The following is a 20,343-nucleotide window of genomic DNA, read 5'->3' as shown; positions in this document are numbered from 1 at the left end:
AGGAATTTTAATCCTTTGAGTTAAACATGGCTTTTGCAAGCAGGAAAAGCAGCAAAGGAGGCACTTCATCTATGCTTTAGGGTGGTAAAGAGAGCTAGCACTCAACACTAGAACAGCAGATGATGTCAGTGCCCAGTCCCACAGTGTTAACCCCACTGTGGCAGAAACTGTCAGGAATAGAGAATAAAGGCAACCTATAACTTTTGCACATGCGGTAGGTCCTGGTGCTTGGCATGACAGGCCCACTCACAAAGTGAGTCTTCGCATGTGGAGCAAGTGCTAAAGCATTACCAGCCTGGACTTGGAAAGCACTCGGGAGCTAACTTTCATCAGAATGGAGTCTGGCAAGTGTCAGGTTGAAAATGGCGCCCAAAGCTCTCTTCCAGGCTTATCCCTGAAATGCCCAGTCAAGCAGGCTATGGATACAATACACCAAAGGATGGCTGTACTTTAGAGCTGCAGTCCAAGAAACAATGCTCCAACTGCAATGTAGAGAAGAGTCTTGATTGAAGAAAAAATGGGTTAGTCTTAACAGTGCTTAGCTGAATAAAAAACATCCATTCGGGGGGGCGTGGTCTGGACATGACCGAGTAGAGACGTGTTTCCACAGAGCTCCTGGTCTCTCCTCGCCCATCTTGGCTATTATCGCTCTATTTTTACAGAATGCTCACATCCAATAAGCGGACTTACAAGAGGAATAAAAAGAGGACCAGCCCAGCCCTCAGCACCCCTGCTATAGGTGATTTTCAGAGACTTTTTAAAAGGTCACGCTCCGGCTCCCCCGAACTCAAGATGGTGGACCCGCGGAGCTCCCGCTCGCAGTCACCAGACCTCATGGCGCATCCCGTCTCTTCAGAGGGATCTCTGAGCCCGATACTATATCCCAGCTCCTCCATACCTACAGCGACAGACTTGGATAGAACCCCGCACCTACCGATCACGTTTGGGGCTGATGCTGAGCTGAAAGCCATTCTGCAGGTTCTCCCGATGAGGGCGGACATTGAGGCCTTAGTGGGGAGAGTGGAAGCCGCTCACAGGAAGGCGATTCGGGCAGTTAAACAGGAGGAACAGGCCCTGAACACGCGCTTAACAACGGGCTAATCCTCTCTAGCGACCCTAGAACAGAGAGTCACGACCCTTGAAACCCAACAGAGAGATCAAACTGCCTCTGCAGTGGAGCTCCAGCTGCGTATGGAGGAGATAGAGGACCGGAGCCGAAGGAATAATTTGCGGCTCAGGGGCCTACCGGAAGCCTCAGGTCCTGCAGACTTACTTGCCACAGTCACGGATATCTTTCGAAGGGTGGCGGGAGCCCATCTACCCGAGCAGATTGAGGTTGACCGGGTCCATATTGCGCTGGGCCCTCGCTCGTCAGACCCATCCAGACCTAGGGACGTGATATGTCGCCTGCACCATTATATTCATAAAGAGGCCATCGCTCGTGGAGCCTGGGAATCTGGGGAGCTAGAGTTTGACGGTGCAACTGTGAAGCTCCTCCCTGACATCTCTAGGCCGACGTTACTTCGACAAGCCATCCTGAAACCCCTGCTGGATCTAGCCAGACGTTGCAACGCTACCTATCGATGGGGCTTCCCGCTGTCGGTCACCTTCCATAAAGACCAAAGGTCATTTCTTCTGCGTTCACCGGAGTCCTTGCTGGCCCTGTTTGACTTCCTAGGAGCGGATCCGATTATCATCCCCAACTGGCTGGACTATCTCCCACGAGCTGCAGGTCGCCTAAGCGCAACGAGGAACCAGATCCCGAGACCACAGAGGCTGCAAAGAAGCGGGCGCCAACCTCGCTCTCTTTCCCAAGACGAGCTCCGGGAAACGTGAGTAGTCCTATCTGTCCCTCTCACGCCACTACTTTGGAGCTTATAGCCCGTTGAGACACCTGCCACACATGACTACCTGAGGCCCAGTTTGGAATACCGTTAAAACACCCTCCTTGCGTACCTCTTCTTGACATTGCCTGCCGCTAGAGACTCCCACCTCATCTTCCTCTCATCTTCCTCTCATCTTACCGACATCTCACAACCCTGTGATCCGGGTCACACTAATATGTTGAGACGCTGATCGACATGCTCTATGCTCTGCTACACCCACACCCACCCATCTCTAATGCTTGGAACATGGGGGCCCTTCATTTGCCTTACTTCCCCATCAGTTCTTGTCCGCACGAAAGGGTGACTATACAGCTCCCAGCTCCATGGAACTTTCAATCCCTATCAGGAACCAGCGGACATATATCACAACCCAAAAGCTGCAATGCATGCAGTATGCTGTTTCTGCAGTCTCCACCGTTAGTTCTCACACGCTGCTAAGCGGATCGAGAAGAGAAACATCTAACTTGTGCTGTATGAGAACCTTTATGCTTATGTTTATGTGGAAATAGTAAGGTGGGCAATGTTATTTTCCCTAAATGTCCAGATGGGGGCAGTCCTCAAGGCCCATTTATGTGTACACCGACTGATACAGGTGGGGTCTAGTGAGTTTAATGCTGGTGGGAGGGGGTATGATGGGACGTGACATAACTGCTATTTATGTGTATGTATGGTTCTGTCACACCTCACATGGGAGACCTCAGCTATGTGATCAGCTCGGTCCGCCAACCCGTGTCTTGTGTCATACCACTCTAACAGATAAATCCACCACCTTTATTAAGGTGGAGATGGAGTTCTGTTCCACATAACTTACTTAACCTGCAAGCTGTTCACCTACTGCGTGGTACCATTGGGCTGCCGTTTGCGCCTGAGAGATGCAGAGGGGAACATCTGGCTGGTCCTCTTTGAAAATGAATATTGTTGCTTGTTCAAAGAATTTTATTCCTGTTTCTTTAGATACAGTTTATTGTTGCTGCTTCTAATGTTGGTCCAGGATGGGTGGGAGACCCGGGTCCTCACCTACAGGGACTGTCTGCCCACACCCCACATAGGCCTCTGTATACACCCGATATCCCGGTGTGGTATACACCTCAAGTTTGTGAGACTTACCCGATTAGTTTGAAACCTCCGGGATGACAGTTCGACTAGACTTTCTCAGCCACTGTCCCCGTATTTCTTCATCCTACCCTACTCTTACCCTCTCTCTTCCCTATCCTCATCTTTCCCTACTTCCCTTCTCACAACCTCAGTGAGGCCCCCTAATACTCTCCTTCTTTACCTTAAGACATGGCAGTAGACTCTATTAAGGTGACCTCCCTTAACGCTAAGGGTTTGAACACCCCCGAGAAAAGAAGAATGCTGCTCCACGACCTTAAAAAAATCACATATTGATATTGCCTTCATACAGGAGACACATTTTAAAACAGACAAATCTCCTGTACTCCAGAATAGATCTTTTCCCCGAGTGTACCATTCTACTAATTGCAATTCCAAATCCAGAGGAGTATCCATATTGATCTCCAGTAAGCTGCCATGGCAATGCCAGGATGTGTCAGCGGATCCCGAGGGACACTTTCTGTTCCTTAAGGGTCGAGTAGGTGAATTACAGTTTACACTTGCAACATTATATGCCCCTAACGAACACAGGACAGTTTTCTCAGACATACTATAGATAAGCTAATGGACTATAAAGAAGGCCAGCTAATACTAGGGGGAGACTTTAATGTACCGCTGATCCCCTCAGTAGACACCTCTTCTGGTAGCTCCTCCTACCCACATTCACACAGGAAACGCATAGCACAGACCCTACATAAGGCCCACCTGATTGATGTGTGGCAACTTCAACACTCAGGGGAGAGGGACTATACCTTCTATTCATCCCCACACAAGGTATACTCCAGGATTAATCTTTTTTTAATGCCTCATGACCAGCTACACCTGGTGAGTTCTACATCACTGGGTCAGATCACATGGTCAGACCATGCTCCAGTACATCTCACATATACACTCACTGAGAGACCCTCACCCAGATCTCTCTTTTGGCGCTTAAACGTGAGCCTGTTACAAATGCCTGACGTACTGGAGGATGTGACCAAAGAAATAGACCTCTATTTCAGAGAGAACGATATACAGGACTGCGATCCTGGAATATTGTGGGAGGCACATAAATGTGTCCTCCGCGGGATATTCATTAAACATGGGGCAAATATCAAAAAGAAAAGAAACGAACAACTCACCAGAGTACTCTCCGATTTGTCCAATATTGAAACACAACATAAACTTCTCCCTACCCAGGAACTTGAGACGAAATTGAGAACTTTGCGTACTCAATTTACAGACTTGTTACAATATAAAGCAAAGGCTGCCTTACAATTCTGTCGCAAGATGTCCTACGAGTCAGGAGATAAGTGCGGGAAACTCCTAGCCAAGTCAGTTAAAGAAATCAAAGCCTCCTCGTACATCCCGCAGATCACCACCCTTGACGGTCAAAGAGTCACCTTACTGACACAAATTTCAAAGGGTTTCGAGGACTTCTACTCAGGCCTATATAACCTACCTAGCTCCCCCTCCACTCAGGCAAACATCAACCAATACATCTCAGACTCCCAACTCCCTTCACTACCAGCAGAAACCCAGACGTTACTGGACGAACCCATAACTCTAGAAGAATTGCAAATAGCGGTCAACTCCATGAAAATAGGTAAAGCCCCAGGTCCAGACGGATACACGGCCCAATATTATAAGACCTTTCTACCAATTTTAGCCCCACGCTTGGTGGCTTTTTTCAACGCTCTAGGAGCTGATTCCAATTTTCCCAGTGAAACTCTTAAAGCCCATATCTCCTTAATCCACAAAGAAGGGAAAGATCCGGGTCTTTGCGAAAGTTATAGACCCATCTCCCTTTTAAATGTGGACCTCAAATTATTCTCGAAAATAATAGCAACCAGGTTAGCTCAACATCTCCAATCCCTAATCCACCTAGACCAGGTTGGGTTCATTCCCACTAGGGAAGCGAGGGATAATACCATCAAGGTCCTCAACCTCCTTTAAGTAGCGAATGCCAATAAAATCCCCAGTGTATTTGTCAGTACAGACGCCGAAAAGGCCTTTGACAGGGTGAACTGGGGCTATATGTTCTCAGTTCTCCGTCATATTGGCCTAGGAGACAGAATGTTGCGATGGATTGGTAACATATACGCAAATCCTTCTGCCCAAGTGAAAGTTAACGGAGTATTTTGAAGTCCCTTCCCCATCAGAAATGGAACGCAACAAGGGTGTCCTCTATCCCCCCTTCTCTTTGCCCTTTCCCTTGAACACTTTCTCTGTACTATCAGATCAAACCAGGACATCACAGGTCTCCAAGTAGGTAACACCCACTGTAAAATATCGGCTTATGCTGACGACCTGCTGTTCTCCTTAACAAATCCTAAAATCTCTCTTCCAAATCCCCTACGAGAATTCACAGCTTATGGAGAAATTTCTCACCTAAAGATAAATTTTTCTAAGTCTGAAGCGATGGGCATAGCGGTTCCCCCGTCCACCTTACTTGAACTGCAATCAAGTTTCCGCTTTAAGTGGACTGAGATTGCCCTAAAATATCTGGGTACGAATATCCCTTCTGACATAACATGAACGTTCAAACTAAATTTTCCCCCCCTCTTAACAAAGACCCAAGCCTTATTAGACAAATGGCATGCAGGTTTCCACTCCTGGTTCGGGAGATGTAACCTCCTTAAATTAGTATAGTACCGAAATTCATATACCTCATTCAAGCCCTACCTATCCATATCCCACCCCTCTTTTTTAAACAGATCCATTCACTCTTCACCAGATTTGTATGGGCACATAAAAGACCCTGTCTACGTCAAATGCAGATGGCTCTCCCCAAACAACATGGAGGATTAGCACTACCTGACATATGAATATACTATCTAGCCTCACATTTGGGATGTATACTTGATTGGAGGAGAAATAAAACATCCAAACAATGGGTACAGCTTGAGCAATTCCAAACTTGCATACCACTAGGGGGAGCACTGTGGTGCTATGTTGACCTTCCACACGCACTGAAATCTCATCCACTCATAGGAATAGTCACCAAATTGCCTTCCACACATCTCTCACGTCAAAAAATTCTCCTCTTTTTCCTATACCGGGCAATCCAAATTTCGATCCGGGCTTACGCTCGGCGGAATTTACCTCCCTCAGAGAATCAGGAAGAGATCACGCAGCTAAGTTTGTTCTTGGAGGGAAATGGCCATCCATCTCAGATCTGTGTAACCCAGCAGGGGCCTACCACCTTCCCTTCTGGAAAGCAGTACAACTACATCATTTTTTACACTCCCTTCCCAGACCTCAAGACTTCGCGCGAGAACAAACGTGGTTTGAAGCCCTTTGCTCGGAGGACGGTCCGTTAGCCCACATCCTGTCTCAAACATATTTGCTGCTAATCTCGCCAAAGACACAACCACATTTGCCCTGTCTGACCAGATGGGAGAGGGATTTACACTGCACATTCTCTCCTACACAAAGACAACGTATCATTACCCTTTCCCTCAAATCCTCGCTTTGCACTAAAATACAAGAATCTAATTTCAAATTACTCACCCGCTGGTACCTGACTCCCTCCAGACTAAAGAAATGTTTTCCGTCTACCTCTGGCCAGTGCTGGCGCTGTTCGGAGGATGAGGGAACCCTGATCCATATCTTTTGGTCATGTCCTAAGTTAAGGGGCTTCTGGGGGGAAGTCGGACGTATCACCCAAAAGTGCACAGATTATGCTATCCCTGATGACCCTGCATTTTGTCTCCTACACCTCTCATCGATCCCCATCAAGACATACAAGAAATCACTGGTACGTCATCTACTCAATGCAGCGAAGGGGTGCATCCCCATCCTGTGGAAACAAAGCCTTCCCCTGGCCATAACATCGTGGTTGCGGGGAGTGGAAGAAATTAAGAAAATGGAAGATTTGATCTTCACTGCACAACATAAACAAGGGGTCTATAAGCAGACCTGGGATATTTGGAATCTTTTCATTTATTCTGATGAGGGTCAGCACTTATTAGGTTCCTAATCCATTTCTATGTAACTGCTGGGTCTGTACCCCCCCCTTTCTCTAGATAACTTACCAACTCAGCTACCGCCATGTCTTCTTCCCCCATAACTACCCCCATGTCCTCCCCCCTTTCCCTCCTTCCTCTTACCCCCCCCCCCCTCTCCTCTTTTTCTTTCTCATCCCTTACCTTTCTCTTCCTTCTCTTCTATTACCTCATTGAATTTTGTGGTTTTTCCACTCTTGAGAAGAGTTGAAAAAGTAGGTGAGGACCACCCCAATATCGTGATACTTATAATAAACATTGATCCTAACAAAGGTGTACTTCATCAGAGATTAATGCATGTTCTATAGTTTCATGATTGCCTATATAATGTACATTGTATTGTGCACATTTCATCTCTGCAAAGCCATTGTAACTTGGTTTGATTTATCACTAATGTTCTTTGGGGCCCTCACCCCTGTTTGGAGTTGAGTAAACTTTATATTTGAAAAAAAAAAAAAACATCCATTCTCCTAGGACACTAGCAAAAAATTGAGGCATGCTGGTGGTAGGAAGGATGATCCTAGACTGGCTTACAGATTTGTTTGCCAGTGTCCAACCCCCCTGTAGGCAATAATATAACCTGAATGTTAAAGGGCACTTCTAGCTTAACCTAACAAGCCTTAAGAATCCCCCCCCCCACACACACACACACACACACACACACACACACCTACCTAACACCTATGTTGACTAACCTGTGTAAAAAAGATGTATATACCAGTTTTTATCTTGCTCCGGTCCAGTTATATGATCCCCTGTGTCAGTCAGTGATGGCTGCAGGGGAGAGAAGAGAGCACTCTGCAAAGGCTGGTAAAGCCTGAAGCTGTGATATCACCCATAGGCTTCCATGGCCCATCTGTTGTTAGTGCTCCCTCCTCTCCCCTGCAGCCACCACTGGCTGACAAAGGGGAGCCAGATCGCGTGATTGGACCGGAGCGTGCTGAAAATAGGTAAGCACATGCATCTTTTTTACACAGGTTAGAGAGGAGGGGAAAGGAGACATTTTTAAGGCTAGTTAAGTTCATGCTGGAATTCCACTTTAAAGACTTTCTGTGTCCCTCAATTAGCTCCAAGAATTCTCCAGTAAGTACAACATTTTTACAAAGATACTTTGGGTGGCCACTTGCTGCAGTTTTTGCAGGTCTGGTATAATATACCAGAACTGCATGTATATGTATGTATATATATTAAAAGCGTGGTATTAGGAGACCCCGTTATGTAATGGGTATAAACAGAGTGTACAACCCAACATAACCTCAAATATAAAGGTGGAGGGTAGCTTAGGTGCGTGTGATGTACTTCCAATAATTCATTTAACAGTGCCTTATGGCAACCTTATTTCTGGGTTTGCCCTGTTCCACTGATGGCAACTTAAAAAAATTGTATCATATTTGTAGCATAATTCAATGAGTTCACTCATATGTGCAAGTGCAGATTTGCATGCGTTTGGTTTCAAATGCTTCTGTAGCTAAATGGTGCCAATATTGTTTCTTTTGTTTTAGCCAGGGATCCTTGGTTTAAGCGTTAACATGCAATAGTAATGAATTTGCAATCCTGAGTACTACAGCTTCATTTTATTTCTGCAGAATTTCTTCTAGAGCATACTGTTTTGAATTTCTACCTGTTGGTATCTTTTCTTTGTAGAGTGAGATTCAAAATGTATATGCTCATGTCAGTTAATTATGCACAACAGTGCGGCTGGTACTTAATATTTTGGGGGTGACAGACGGAAGGGCGGCAGGACGGATAAGAAGACGGTGATCCCCAACCTCCACCTCCCTGTGGGAGACAGACGTGAAGGCGGCGATCAACCCCTCCCCTCGCAGGAAACAGATGGATAGATGTCTCCTTACCTTAGGATGCAGATGACCGTGATCTCACTCTGGGGCTGTTGCTTCTCCTCCCGGCCGAACAGGAAGTGGGTCCTGAGGCTCCCTGGCCAATTGGGTCTGAGGACCTGCTTCCTGATTCGCCAGACGGAGAAGCAGGAAGACAATAGCAAATATTAATTTGCTAATGTCACACAAATGCTCTGTGCCTCGAGCCCACCCTTTTTTGAAGCCAATTGGATCCTCAGGCTTTAATTAGGTGCTTCAAAAAAAAAAAAAAACCCCAGTTGAAATCCATGCATCCCATGACCTGCATGTAGGGTCCAGGCGTGTGGATTAGGGGGGCTGCGCCCCTTGTGGTTGGGCCGCCACCGATGCACAATATCTTTTTCTTGGGCAAACATTCTAGCTTAAAATTTTCCTCATCCTCCTACTCCTGCATGTCTATAATTCTATTTATGAATGCTCTTTGCAAGTTGAGGAAACCTGGGGACTGGGTTCACAAAGCTTGTTAGGTTAAGATGCTCCACATAGTGTAAAAGCTTAATGGTAATTTATTTGAATTGTAGAATCACACTTACATCAATGTAGAAATAAAACTTACTTCCAGGAACACAGTTTATCACCCATTAAATCACACTAACGTCAGGGTAGTGATAATTGTGAGTTTAAATCACTATCTATAGAGGATGGCAAAAAAGAAATGAAAGAACTCCCCTATCTTAAACTGGTTGTAGATTACTTCGTTTTTTTTTTTTTTATCAGCAAGCTGGATGATCAAAAAAAGAATGAACAGATTCCGCCATCCACACAAGCGAGGTTTGGATAGTGGAATCTTTCCCTGTTGGTCAATGTATTCTGAAACTGGGACTACTCTGCTTTCAGAACACATTGATCAGTGACTTCAGCTGCTGACTGACAACATTCTTTTTCAACATTCCCATTTGACATAAGGCGATCTAACGATTAACTTCTGTCGAACAGGGACAGCCATACATGGATTAATATATTCGCCGATCCCTCCTGGACATGCTGAATTTTGATCCAGCTTAAGTTAACCAAGCCTTATGTCTGTAATATAGCTAGTAATGGGAACGTTTTAGCATAGTTGGCTTTTTATCTTCTAATCCTTCTTAATGTATTTTTCCTAGTTCTCTTGATATCACAACTTCTTTCTATATTGAGACTTTAATCTGTGATTGTGAAAGGCATTCACTAATTTCATTTTCCTCAGGGGACTTGTAGTCATGAATTACACTTTGCGTGGCGTTCTGGTTTCTAGAAAGATTCACATAAACATGTCTGTTTCCAACAGGTGGCCTTTTCATCTATGGAGCTCCTGCTGCACTCTCAGGCACTGCTGTCTGCTATCGGCTTCATAACAGAAGCCATGCCAAGCATCCCTGATAAGGCAGAGTCAGCCTCTGCACAGAAGCAACAGGACAAAGAGACTTTTGTCAAGAAAGGTAAAACCTAAGACAAATATTGGTTCATTGTGGAAACCAGGTCTGATGTGGCGTAAACCTTATCGCTTTTCCTCCTACTGCTTAATATGAAACAACATTGTGTAGCAAGTGTGGGAGCTGATTTGTTTAACTCCTTCTTTAATGACACGGGCCATTTTATCATGGAACATTCATCTGTCAAACCATGTTATATTTCTTTTTTGTCATAAACTTTTGTGTTACAAAAATACATATTTATTTCTTCACAGGAACAGATAATGCCGTTTAAGTTTTTAAACCTTACTAGTTGTTACATTTTTGTTAGTTTCTCTGTAATTTTAACTTCCTTTTCAACAACATAACATTTTACATTTTATATAAAAATTCATAGTGGTTTGAATATAGAACATGGGTGTGGGATTCAGAAGTCTAGAGAATGTATTATACAGTGCAGAAGACAGTGCAGTAGTTTAGGGTACATAGTATATAGCATAGCATACATATTCCAGTGGACCAGAGCATGTACTATACCACAAAGCACAGTAGCCCACACTGTGTAATGTACATAGAACCCAATGGTCAGGAGTATGTAGAGTACATCAGTTCTGTGTATCTATCTTACAGCACATTTTACAAAATGCAGCGGTCTGGAGTGTGTAAAAAATAGTTTGGCATACAGAATGCAGGGGTTTGGAATATGCAACGTACAGCATGGCATACAGATTACATTGGTTAAGGAGTTTGTTATGCAAAGCACAACACACCAAGAACAGCACCCTGAAGTATTAAATGTGGAGCACAACATAAAGAATGCAGGTGTCCCAAAATTGTCATATACAGAACAGCATACAGAGAGCGTCTATAGAGTGCAGTAGTCCAGAGTCTGTATTATATAACAAAACTCAGAGTGTGGCAGACAGTTGTGCTCTGTGTTTAAAATGAAAAACTGCACACATTGATTATCTGCCAAACAACACCGTGGTACAGATACACAGCTCAGTGTATAGAGTGCAGTAGTCCAGAATACTGTATATAATGTATAATACAATGTGCCAAGTTCAGCAGTCCTGTATGTGTAACATACAGCATGGTGTACAGAGTACAGTGATTGGCAGTATCTAACATACAGCACAGCGTACAGAGTCTTCATGCACACATTAATTCAATCAGTGAGTGGCAGAATGGTGTCAATGGCTACTTCCTGCAAAGCCTAGACTTCTCTGGTTTTGCATCTGGCTCTTCAGCACTGCTGTGTAGAGGACTAACCGTTTTTTTTTTTTTTTTGCAAGTGCCTTTTCTTAATTGTTCATTAGGGGACACTGGGTAGAAAGAATTCTGTCACCCCTTACTGTGACCTACAGGGGAATTGGGCACTGCAAGCAAAAAAGCTGCTATATGGGTACAATAGCATTTGGACGTGCAGCAAGCCCTGCATGCAAGTCCTGGCCTGATATCACCTCCCTCCACCTTCTCCCAGACTGTTGGTCATCTGTAGCAGGAGAACAGGCAGCATTTCACACATAGTTATACAGCAGTAGAGCAGTGGGGCACAGCGGGGGACGGGACCATGGGGAACTGATATGTAGGGGGCACACCGGGAAACTAATGTGCCTAAGGGCGGGCGGTAAAATGCACAGGTGTAGACATCATGTCTAGACCCTGGCCCTTTTGTGCACCATTCGCCCCCTCCATCCCTGGCTCAGTTCACATTTCGCTGTTGCCCCTTCCTCTCCCCTGAGTGTTTTGCCCTATCTCCTCCCTCCTGCGCTATCAGGGTCTCTTACTCTTTGAGCGCTGGCTTTGCAAGGGCTCCCTGCAGGATCAGAGCACTCTCCTACTGGAACTCCAGTCCCTCTACAGCCTGCAGTGCAGGAGAGGAGAGACCCGGGATGAAGAGCAGCAGCCCAATGCTATTGTGCCTATATAACTGATTTGCCTATAAAAATGCTATTGTGTCCAGTATTGGACTTTCCGCCAACAAATGTTGACTAGCAGGTTCTCAAATTGTCCGCCAAAAAATTTTTGTTGTTGGACTTTCCGATCGTGTACACAAGTCCATCGCACAAAAGTCCACGCATGCTCAGAATCAAGTACAAGCTGGAAGTGCTCGGTCTTGTAAAACTAGCGTTCGTAATGGAGATATCACGTACGTCTTGTACGTCACTACGTTCGTAATTGCTGGCCAACATTTGTGTGACCGTGTGTATGCAAGACAAGTTGGAGCCAACAACTTCGAACAAAAATCCACTGTTTTGTTGTCGGAAAGTCCGATCGTGTGTACGGAGCATTACAAAGCATGTGTCTGTTCCCTCCTATTCCCTCCTACCTGAGGTGGATGTTTGAACTTATGACAATCCTCCACTATCAACGTACTCAGCAGGCTCTCACCCGATGGATGGATGAGTGGGTCAACCAGAAACTGAAACTCATAGTGTAAAATTGCAGAATCAATTTATTGACCCAAACATAGATATACTCACATTCGTAATGAATAGAACCAGAAAAACTTTTCACAGAAGTCTCATTAATACCTTGTGTCCGGATCAGCACTCTTATCAAGCATGTGAAGACCGCTGAACACCAGCAGCTTAGAGTTCATTAAGGAAGACAGGTCCTACCCATTTGTCTTATGATTGCAGTTTATGCACAAAACTGAGGCATGATGAGAGTGGGTGGGTTTATAGTGACTAAGGCTCCGTTCACACTTGAGCGATCCGAATCACAGGCGTAATCGCCGTAATTCTGCCACGATTCCAATATTTCCTAAAGACACCCTAATTGCGACACGATTTTGCTGTGATTGTCGTGCGAAAAATCACGGCAACGCACAACGCTGTCGTTCAAAAGAATTCTCCTGCTCCTTTTTAAGGCAACAAGCGTTGCACGCTGCAATTTGCCACGATTGCAGCGTGATTTATCTTGCCACGATTGGGGTGCTATTAAGAAGTAATGGCATAGTGATCTGCAATCGTGGCAGAATCAGGGCGATTCCATCCGCGTTTCGGATCGGTCAGATGTGAACGGAGCCTAACTGTTTTTGTTGCCAGTGTCCAGTGTTTGTATAATAAGACAGTACAACCCATAAGGACTTTCTGGTAAGTAAGAAAAAAAAATAGAACATTTTTTTTTTTTACCCCATAAAATCCTTTTCTTTGAGTTGATTTTCTTCTTCAACCAAAACTCTTCTCTACATCGCTCAAGTACTGCTTAAGTAATTCTCGGACCTTGAAGAAGAGGACATACCCCGAAACTTTGTCCTGAAAAATTGTATGTTAGTGCAAATAAAAAAAGTATCACCGACAGAACTCTGTTTGTCGCAAGTGCACTAATACAGCTACAGTCACCTGAAACAAGCTGATCCAACTTGAGGGTGAGATCCTCTTTCTTAAAGCTTAAAGTGATTGTAAAGTCTAGTTTTTTTCCCTATAAAAATACCAGACATGTTATACTTACCTGCTCTGTTACAGTTGATTTGCACAGAGTAGCCCGGATCCTCATCTTCTCGGGTCCCTCTTCTGTGATCCTGACACCTCCCTCCTGTTTAGTGCCCCCACAGCAAGCAGCTTGCTATGGGGTCACCCGAGCTGAGTCACAGCTGCCTGTGTCCATTCAGACACGGATCTCCAACCTGGCCTCTCTCTTTCTTTCTCTTTCCTCCTCCTCCCCTGATTTGCTAGCTGACTTTGATGGCAGCGACAGCCAATGGTGCCGATACAGTGTCTCAGCCAATCAGGAGGAGGGAGTCTTGGATGGCTGAGACGCTCCCGGACAGAGAGGGACCTCAGGTAAGTGTTGGGGGTGGGGCTGCTACACACAGAAGGCTTTTTATCGTAATGCATAGAATGCATTAAAATAAAAAAAAACCTTCTGCCTTTACAACCCCCTTAAGGAAAAGTGTCTTGGTGTCTTGCCCTCGAAACACATCAGCTCGTTTTCCATTTATTGGGTGAAGTCCAGGCCACATGAAGCACTCCTAACCTGTTATGTTTGCTAGTTTTGGGGACTTTTTTCCCCTTGAGGTCTTTAGCCTTTTTTGGCACTTGTATGTTTTTGGCTTTCATTTATTCTAATAAACTTTTTTAAAGTAATGCACAAAGTTTTGTGCCCTCCTTTTTGCTTTCTAGTACAGCGTAGGGAGTGTAGCTGTGCAGGATTTGTAACATACTGGAGCATGCACTGAGAGAAACTGTCCAGGAAATATATTGGGCTGCTATTCAGAGCTCTGTATAAAGTGCAGAAGTCAGGAATTTGTATCATGATGCATAGCTTACAGAATGCAGCAGGTAATTGAGTGCAATATGTTACATTCAAAATGGCGTAACATTGTGCTTGCCGCACATCACAGTGGTACAGATTATTGAAGATGCATAACTCCTAATAGTTAGACACACACTGACAGATTGACAGGCTGTTGCACGCAAGCAGTTTAGGAACTCATCATAATGAGTTATCAGACATTGACAGTCCAAGACCCCATACACACTATACAACTTTTGTTGTCGGTCTTCCTTTAGATTTACCAAAACCATGTAGTGCAAGGGCCTGCCTGATTGCATACAAATTGAAACTCTTAAGGTTTGACCTCAAATTTTATGATTTTGGTAAATCTGAAGGAAAAAATCTACAGAAAATTGTATAGTGTGTATCCAGCTTTAGACAAACGGTTATGGATGCACTTGACTGACAATGACAGGCATAAAGTAGGAAAAATTAATTATTTGGTCCCCTGCAGATTTTGTAAGTTGGCCCACTTACTTAGAGACAGAATATGAATCAAAAATCCAGAAAAAACACATGATACAAATGTTAAAAACTGAGTTGCAGTTCAGTGAGTAAAATAAGTATTTTTAATCCCTAAGCAAAATCTGATTGGATACTTAGTGGAGAAACCCCTGTTGGCAAGCACAGAGGTGAGACGTTTCTTGTAGTTGGTTACCAGGTTTGCACACATCTCAGGAGGGATTTTGGTCCACTCTTCTTTACAGATCTTCTCTAAATCCTTAAGGTTTCTTGGCTGTCGCTTGGCAGCTCAAAGTTTCAGCTCCCGCCATATATTTTCTATAGGATTAAGGTCTGGAGACTGACTAGGCCACTCCATGTGCTTCGTCTTGAGCCACTCCTTTGTTGCCTTGGCGGTATGATTTTGGTCATTGTCATGATGGAAGACCCATCCACGACCCATCTTCAGTGCTCTGGCTGAGGGAAGAAGGTTCTCATCCAAGACTTTACATACATGGCCCTGTACATTGGCCCCCTCAATGCAGCAAATTCAACCTGTATCTTTAGCAGAAAAATAGCCCCAAAACATAATGTTTCCACTTCCGTGCTTGACTGTAGGGAAGGTGTTCTTAGGGTCATAGCATTTTTATTCCTCCAAACACGGCGAGTCAAGTTAATATCATAGAGCTTAATTTGGCCTCATCTGACCACAGCACTTTCTCCCAATCCTTCTTTGAATCACTTAGATATTCTTTGGCAAACCTCAAATGGGCCTATGTGCATGTGCCTTCTTAAAGAGGGGGACCTTGTAGGTGCTGCAGGATTTCAATCCATGGCGTATTGTTACCAATGGTTTGTTTGGTGACTGTGGTCCCAACTACATTGAGATCATTCACAAGCTTCCCCAGTGTTGTTCCGATCCCTCCTTTTTCTCATGATCACCCTTTCCCAATGAGGCAAAATCTTTCATGGAGCTCCAGAACAAGGGCGATTGATGGTGGTTTTGTATTTCTTCCATTTTCTAAAAATCACTCCAGCAGTTGTCTCCTTCTCACCAAGCTTCTTGCTGAGGGTCTTGTAGCCTATTCCAGCTTTGTGCAGGTCTACAATTTTGTCTGACGTTTTTGACAGCTCTTTGTTCTTCCCCATGATGGTGGGGTTTGAATGGAAGAAAGATTCTGTGGACAGGTGTCTTTTATACACATGAGTTGTCATTAGGAGCGCCTTCTTAAATTGACAGGACCAATCTGTGTACCACATAAGCACACACTGTAGCCAGTCTGTGGGAGCCAGAAATATTGTTGGTTGGTAGGAGATCAAATGCTTATTTTACTTGCTGAACTGGAACTCAATTAATAACTTTTATATCATGTGTTTTTTTTTTTCTGGATTTTTGGTTCATATTCTTTCTATCATTTAAAATACACCTATAACAATTATAGACCCTTCATTTCTTTGCAAGTGAGCAAACATATTAAATCTGTGAGGTATCAAATAATTTTTGCCACTGCATGCTGTGATGGAAGGGTGCAGACTAGCAGTCAATAGTCAAAAACAGTGATGTACAGACAATGGCGGACATCATTACCTTGGTAAATTCACAGTGAAAATGTGACTCTCTTTTAAGACATAATTTGCATCCACCTTGGAAAGTTGGTTACTTTTGGTAAAAATGCATCTAAAGTATTTGTTTTACTTTAGGACATACAGTTAATGTAAATTTGTTTTTTCTACAAAAGTGCCATGTGGCATACAGGGGAAGCTTCACTCCATAATGAACAATGTTTCCCAGGTATAATTGTAAAGATGAGAGAGCCTGATTTCATCCTTTTTATATTGTCACGGAGTTCCTTTTGGGGTTGAGCATCTTCATGTATCATACAGCTGTACCAAAATCATAGTTGCTAGCATTCAATACTTTACTTACTATGCTAGTCTTATGACAGAAATTTAATAACAAAAGTTAGACAATTTATTTAGCAATTTTTCTGTAGACTGCTTTAACTATTACTAAAGGGGTTGTAAAGGTAAAAATTTTTTCACCTTAATGCATTCTATGCATTAAGGTGAAAAAACTTTTGACAGTACCGCCGTCCCCAGGCCCCCCGTTTTACTTACCTGACGCCTCGAATCTTCGCTGCTCGTCCTCGTCATCTTCATTGCAGCTCAGCCTGGTCGCTGATTGGCTGCAGTGGATGGATTGAAAGCAGCGCAGCCATTGGCTCGCGCTGCTGTCAATCACATCCGATGACGCGGCGCGCCGGGGCCGAGTGATACAGCGAGCGGCTATAGCCGCCGGCTGTATCACGGGAGCGCGCCCGCAAGCACTCACCACCATGCGAGGGAGCTCGCATTAAGGTGGTAAATGCTTGCGGGGAGGAGCTGAAACAGCCGCCGAGGGACCCCAGAAGACCAGGTTCGGGGCCACTCTGTGCAGAACGAGCTGCACAGTGAAGGTAAGTATAACATGTTTGTTATTTTAAAAAAAAAAAAAAAATTACCTTTACAACCCCTTAAGGATAAATGGGCTAAAACCTTTATCATAGGTTATAGCAACATGTTGGGTGTGGAAGATTTGTCTATTGATTAGTTTGTTATATCTGCTATGTTGGAGTTGAACAAATGTTTGACGTAGTTGGATCAAATTAATTTATACAATTTTTTTCTTTTCTTTAGTAACAAAGCCCTCCAAAGATAAGGACTTGATAGCCTTCAAGTTGTTTGCAAAGTTGAATTCCTTTAGCATGAATGTATGGGATGAAAACATCCATGTTGCTGAAATCAAGATACTGGGTATGTGTGCAAGCAGTCTGTGGGCGATAAAGATTGTATAGTAAATTTTTGGCTGACTTGTGTAGCTTACATAAAATAAAGCTGCCCATTACGTAGATCAGTTATCAGCTGAATTAGTTGCAGATCTAATTTGCCGATAAGTGGACTTTGTACAGTTTATATTCCATTCCCCTTCTTAATATATTGTGAAATAGTAAATTTGGTCCCATGCTTGTTATACTCGAATCTGTTCAATTGGCATCACATGTATTTTGGCAGACCAATCTGCCCACTTTCTCAGGATTAAGAATTGTCCTGGGCTGTTGTGACCCAATACATTTTGGAATATAAGACCTCATTCAGAAGGGCGCTGACGCACCATTTTCAGGGCCACGCATCCGCTCTTGCCTGCCTCTTCAATTTTGATGTGGCTGTGTCCATGCAGCCGCTGCATCCATATCCGTAGGCTACCTGCATGCAGTTCAGGGTGGATGCAGGTGTGAAAACGTACAGCTCATGCATACAGCACAGGTGCCAGTACCCATCTAAATGAGGCTTTAAGCTTTCCAGTCATTATCAAAGTGCATGTATAAATATTCTATTATCTTTAAATTGTAAGATTTTACTTTTATTCTTAAACACTGACAAGTTAAAACTTCAGAAGTGAAAGTATATGTGCTAAAATGTAATGCCTTCTCAGTTTTGTGTGAATTTGCAACATGAATACAACTTGATATTATGATGTTTTTAATATTACAAATCTTCTTTTTCAGGTCTTGACTCCTCCATTTTCTTGGAATCTAGCAAGATAGACATTTTTGCAAGGCTGAAAGATATTCTTGTCAATGATGTCAACCCACAAACCATCCATAAGAAGGTTAACTTTGCGTGGAACCTTGTGCAATATTATAGTCTTTTTTTTCTTTATACATAGAGTAAGAAACAGATGCAGGCAAGCAAATAAAAGAAATATATCAGAGGAAGCAAGATGGAGCCCAGCCAGAGACAGACTGGTTCATAGTTATATTCTTTGACATAGGGTGCCCTTTTGAAGAGCAAGGACCACTTAAGGGACTTGGTAACCGGTCACAGGCCACAATGAGCAGAGGGGGCGGATGACAGGTCCGTATCCGCTCTGCATATGCAGAGCAGACTGGGACACAGCATGCTGTACTCTATGGGCCCTCCAATCCAATCGAGACAGGGGACAGATTCCCTTCTGTGTTTTTTTTTTTTTTTTTTTTTTAGCTAATTGGATTGGAGGTAGGCAATTGTAAACTGACATAAATCTGTATACATCTGCCGCACCATAGAGGTGAATGGAGGGTCCGATTGGGTCCATCTGAAAAACAGACAGGCGGACCCCTTTGGACTGATTGTGTGAAAGGGGACTAAAGCTGCTTTCACACTGATGCGCTGCGGTTTACCACTGCTGCTGAACCCCCAAGGCGGGCATGGCTGGTGGCTGCTGCTGTCCCCCAGGGCAGGAATGGCTGGTGGCTGCTGCTGTCCCCCAGGGCAGGTATGGCTGGTGACTGCTGCTGTCCCCCAGGGCATTGATGGCTGGTGACTGCTGCTGTCCCCCAGGGCAGGTATGGCTGGTGACTGCTGCTGTCCCCCAGGGCAGGTATGGCTGGCGGCTGCCGCTGTCCCCCAGGGCAGGTATGGCTGGCGGCTGCCGCTGTCCCCCAGGGCAGATATGGCTGACGGCTGCTGCTTTCCACCAGGGCGGGTATGGCTGGTGGCTGCTGCTGTCCTTAGGACGGGTATGGCTGATGACTGCTGATGTTCCCAAGGGCGGGTATGGCTGGCGGCTGCTGCTGTCCTCCGGGGCGGGTATGGCTGGCGGCTGCTGCTGTCCCCTAGGGCGGGTATGGCTGGTGGCTACTGCTGTCCCCCAGGGCTTGTAAGGCTGGCGGCTGCTGCTGTCCCCCAGGGCGGGTATGGCTGGCGGCTGCTGCTGTCCCCCAGGGCTTGTAAGGCTGGCGGCTGCTGCTGTCCCCCAGGGCGGGTATGGCTGGCGGCTGCTGCTGTCCCCCAGGGCGGGTATGGCTGGTGGCTGCTGCTGTCCCCCAGGGCGGGTATGGCTGGCGGCTGCTACTGTCCCCCAGGGCGGGTATGGCTGGCGGCTGCTGCTGTTCCCCAGGGCGAGTATGGCTGGCGGCTGCTGCTGTTCCCCAGGGCGGGTATGGCTGGCGGCTGCTGCTGTTCCCCAGGGCGGGTATGGCTGGCGGCTGCTGCTGTTCCCCAGGGCGGGTATGGCTGGCGGCTGCTGCTGTTCCCCAGGGCGGGTATGGCTGGCGGCTGCTGCTGTTCCCCAGGGCGGGTATGGCTGGCGACTGCTGCTGTTCCCCAAAGCGAGAATGGCTGGCGGCTACTGCTGTCCTTGGAGCGGGTAAGACTGGCGACTGCTGATCCCGAGTGTGGGTATGGCTGGCGGCTGCTGCTGTTCCCCAGGGCGGGTGATGCTGGTGGCTGCTGCTGTCCCACCAGCTTTGTCATTAGATGCAATGAAGATAAATGTAAGAGTCAGAAGCCAAAAGCCTGTTGCAGGAGCCATAGGCCATGTGTTATAATTTAGCAGGAAGGTTTA

General features: G+C 45.3%; 1 protein-coding gene across 1 annotated transcript in view; it reads left to right on the top strand.

The window, feature by feature from the left end:
* The window catches only part of VPS13C (vacuolar protein sorting 13 homolog C), a 548,274-nt gene that overhangs the window by 204,826 nt on the left and 323,105 nt on the right, over window positions 1–20,343 (top strand). Inside the window, exons 33-35 of the mRNA XM_073619118.1 lie at window positions 10,130–10,280; window positions 17,655–17,771; window positions 18,524–18,627. Of these exons, the coding sequence (XP_073475219.1) occupies window positions 10,130–10,280; window positions 17,655–17,771; window positions 18,524–18,627 (372 nt within the window). The remainder of the gene's footprint in view (window positions 1–10,129; window positions 10,281–17,654; window positions 17,772–18,523; window positions 18,628–20,343) is intronic.

The sequence above is a fragment of the Aquarana catesbeiana genome, linkage group LG03 (assembly GCF_042186555.1).
Source record: "Aquarana catesbeiana isolate 2022-GZ linkage group LG03, ASM4218655v1, whole genome shotgun sequence".
Taxonomy (NCBI): Eukaryota; Metazoa; Chordata; class Amphibia; order Anura; family Ranidae; genus Aquarana; species Aquarana catesbeiana.
This window is presented reverse-complemented; position numbering and strand designations above follow the sequence as displayed.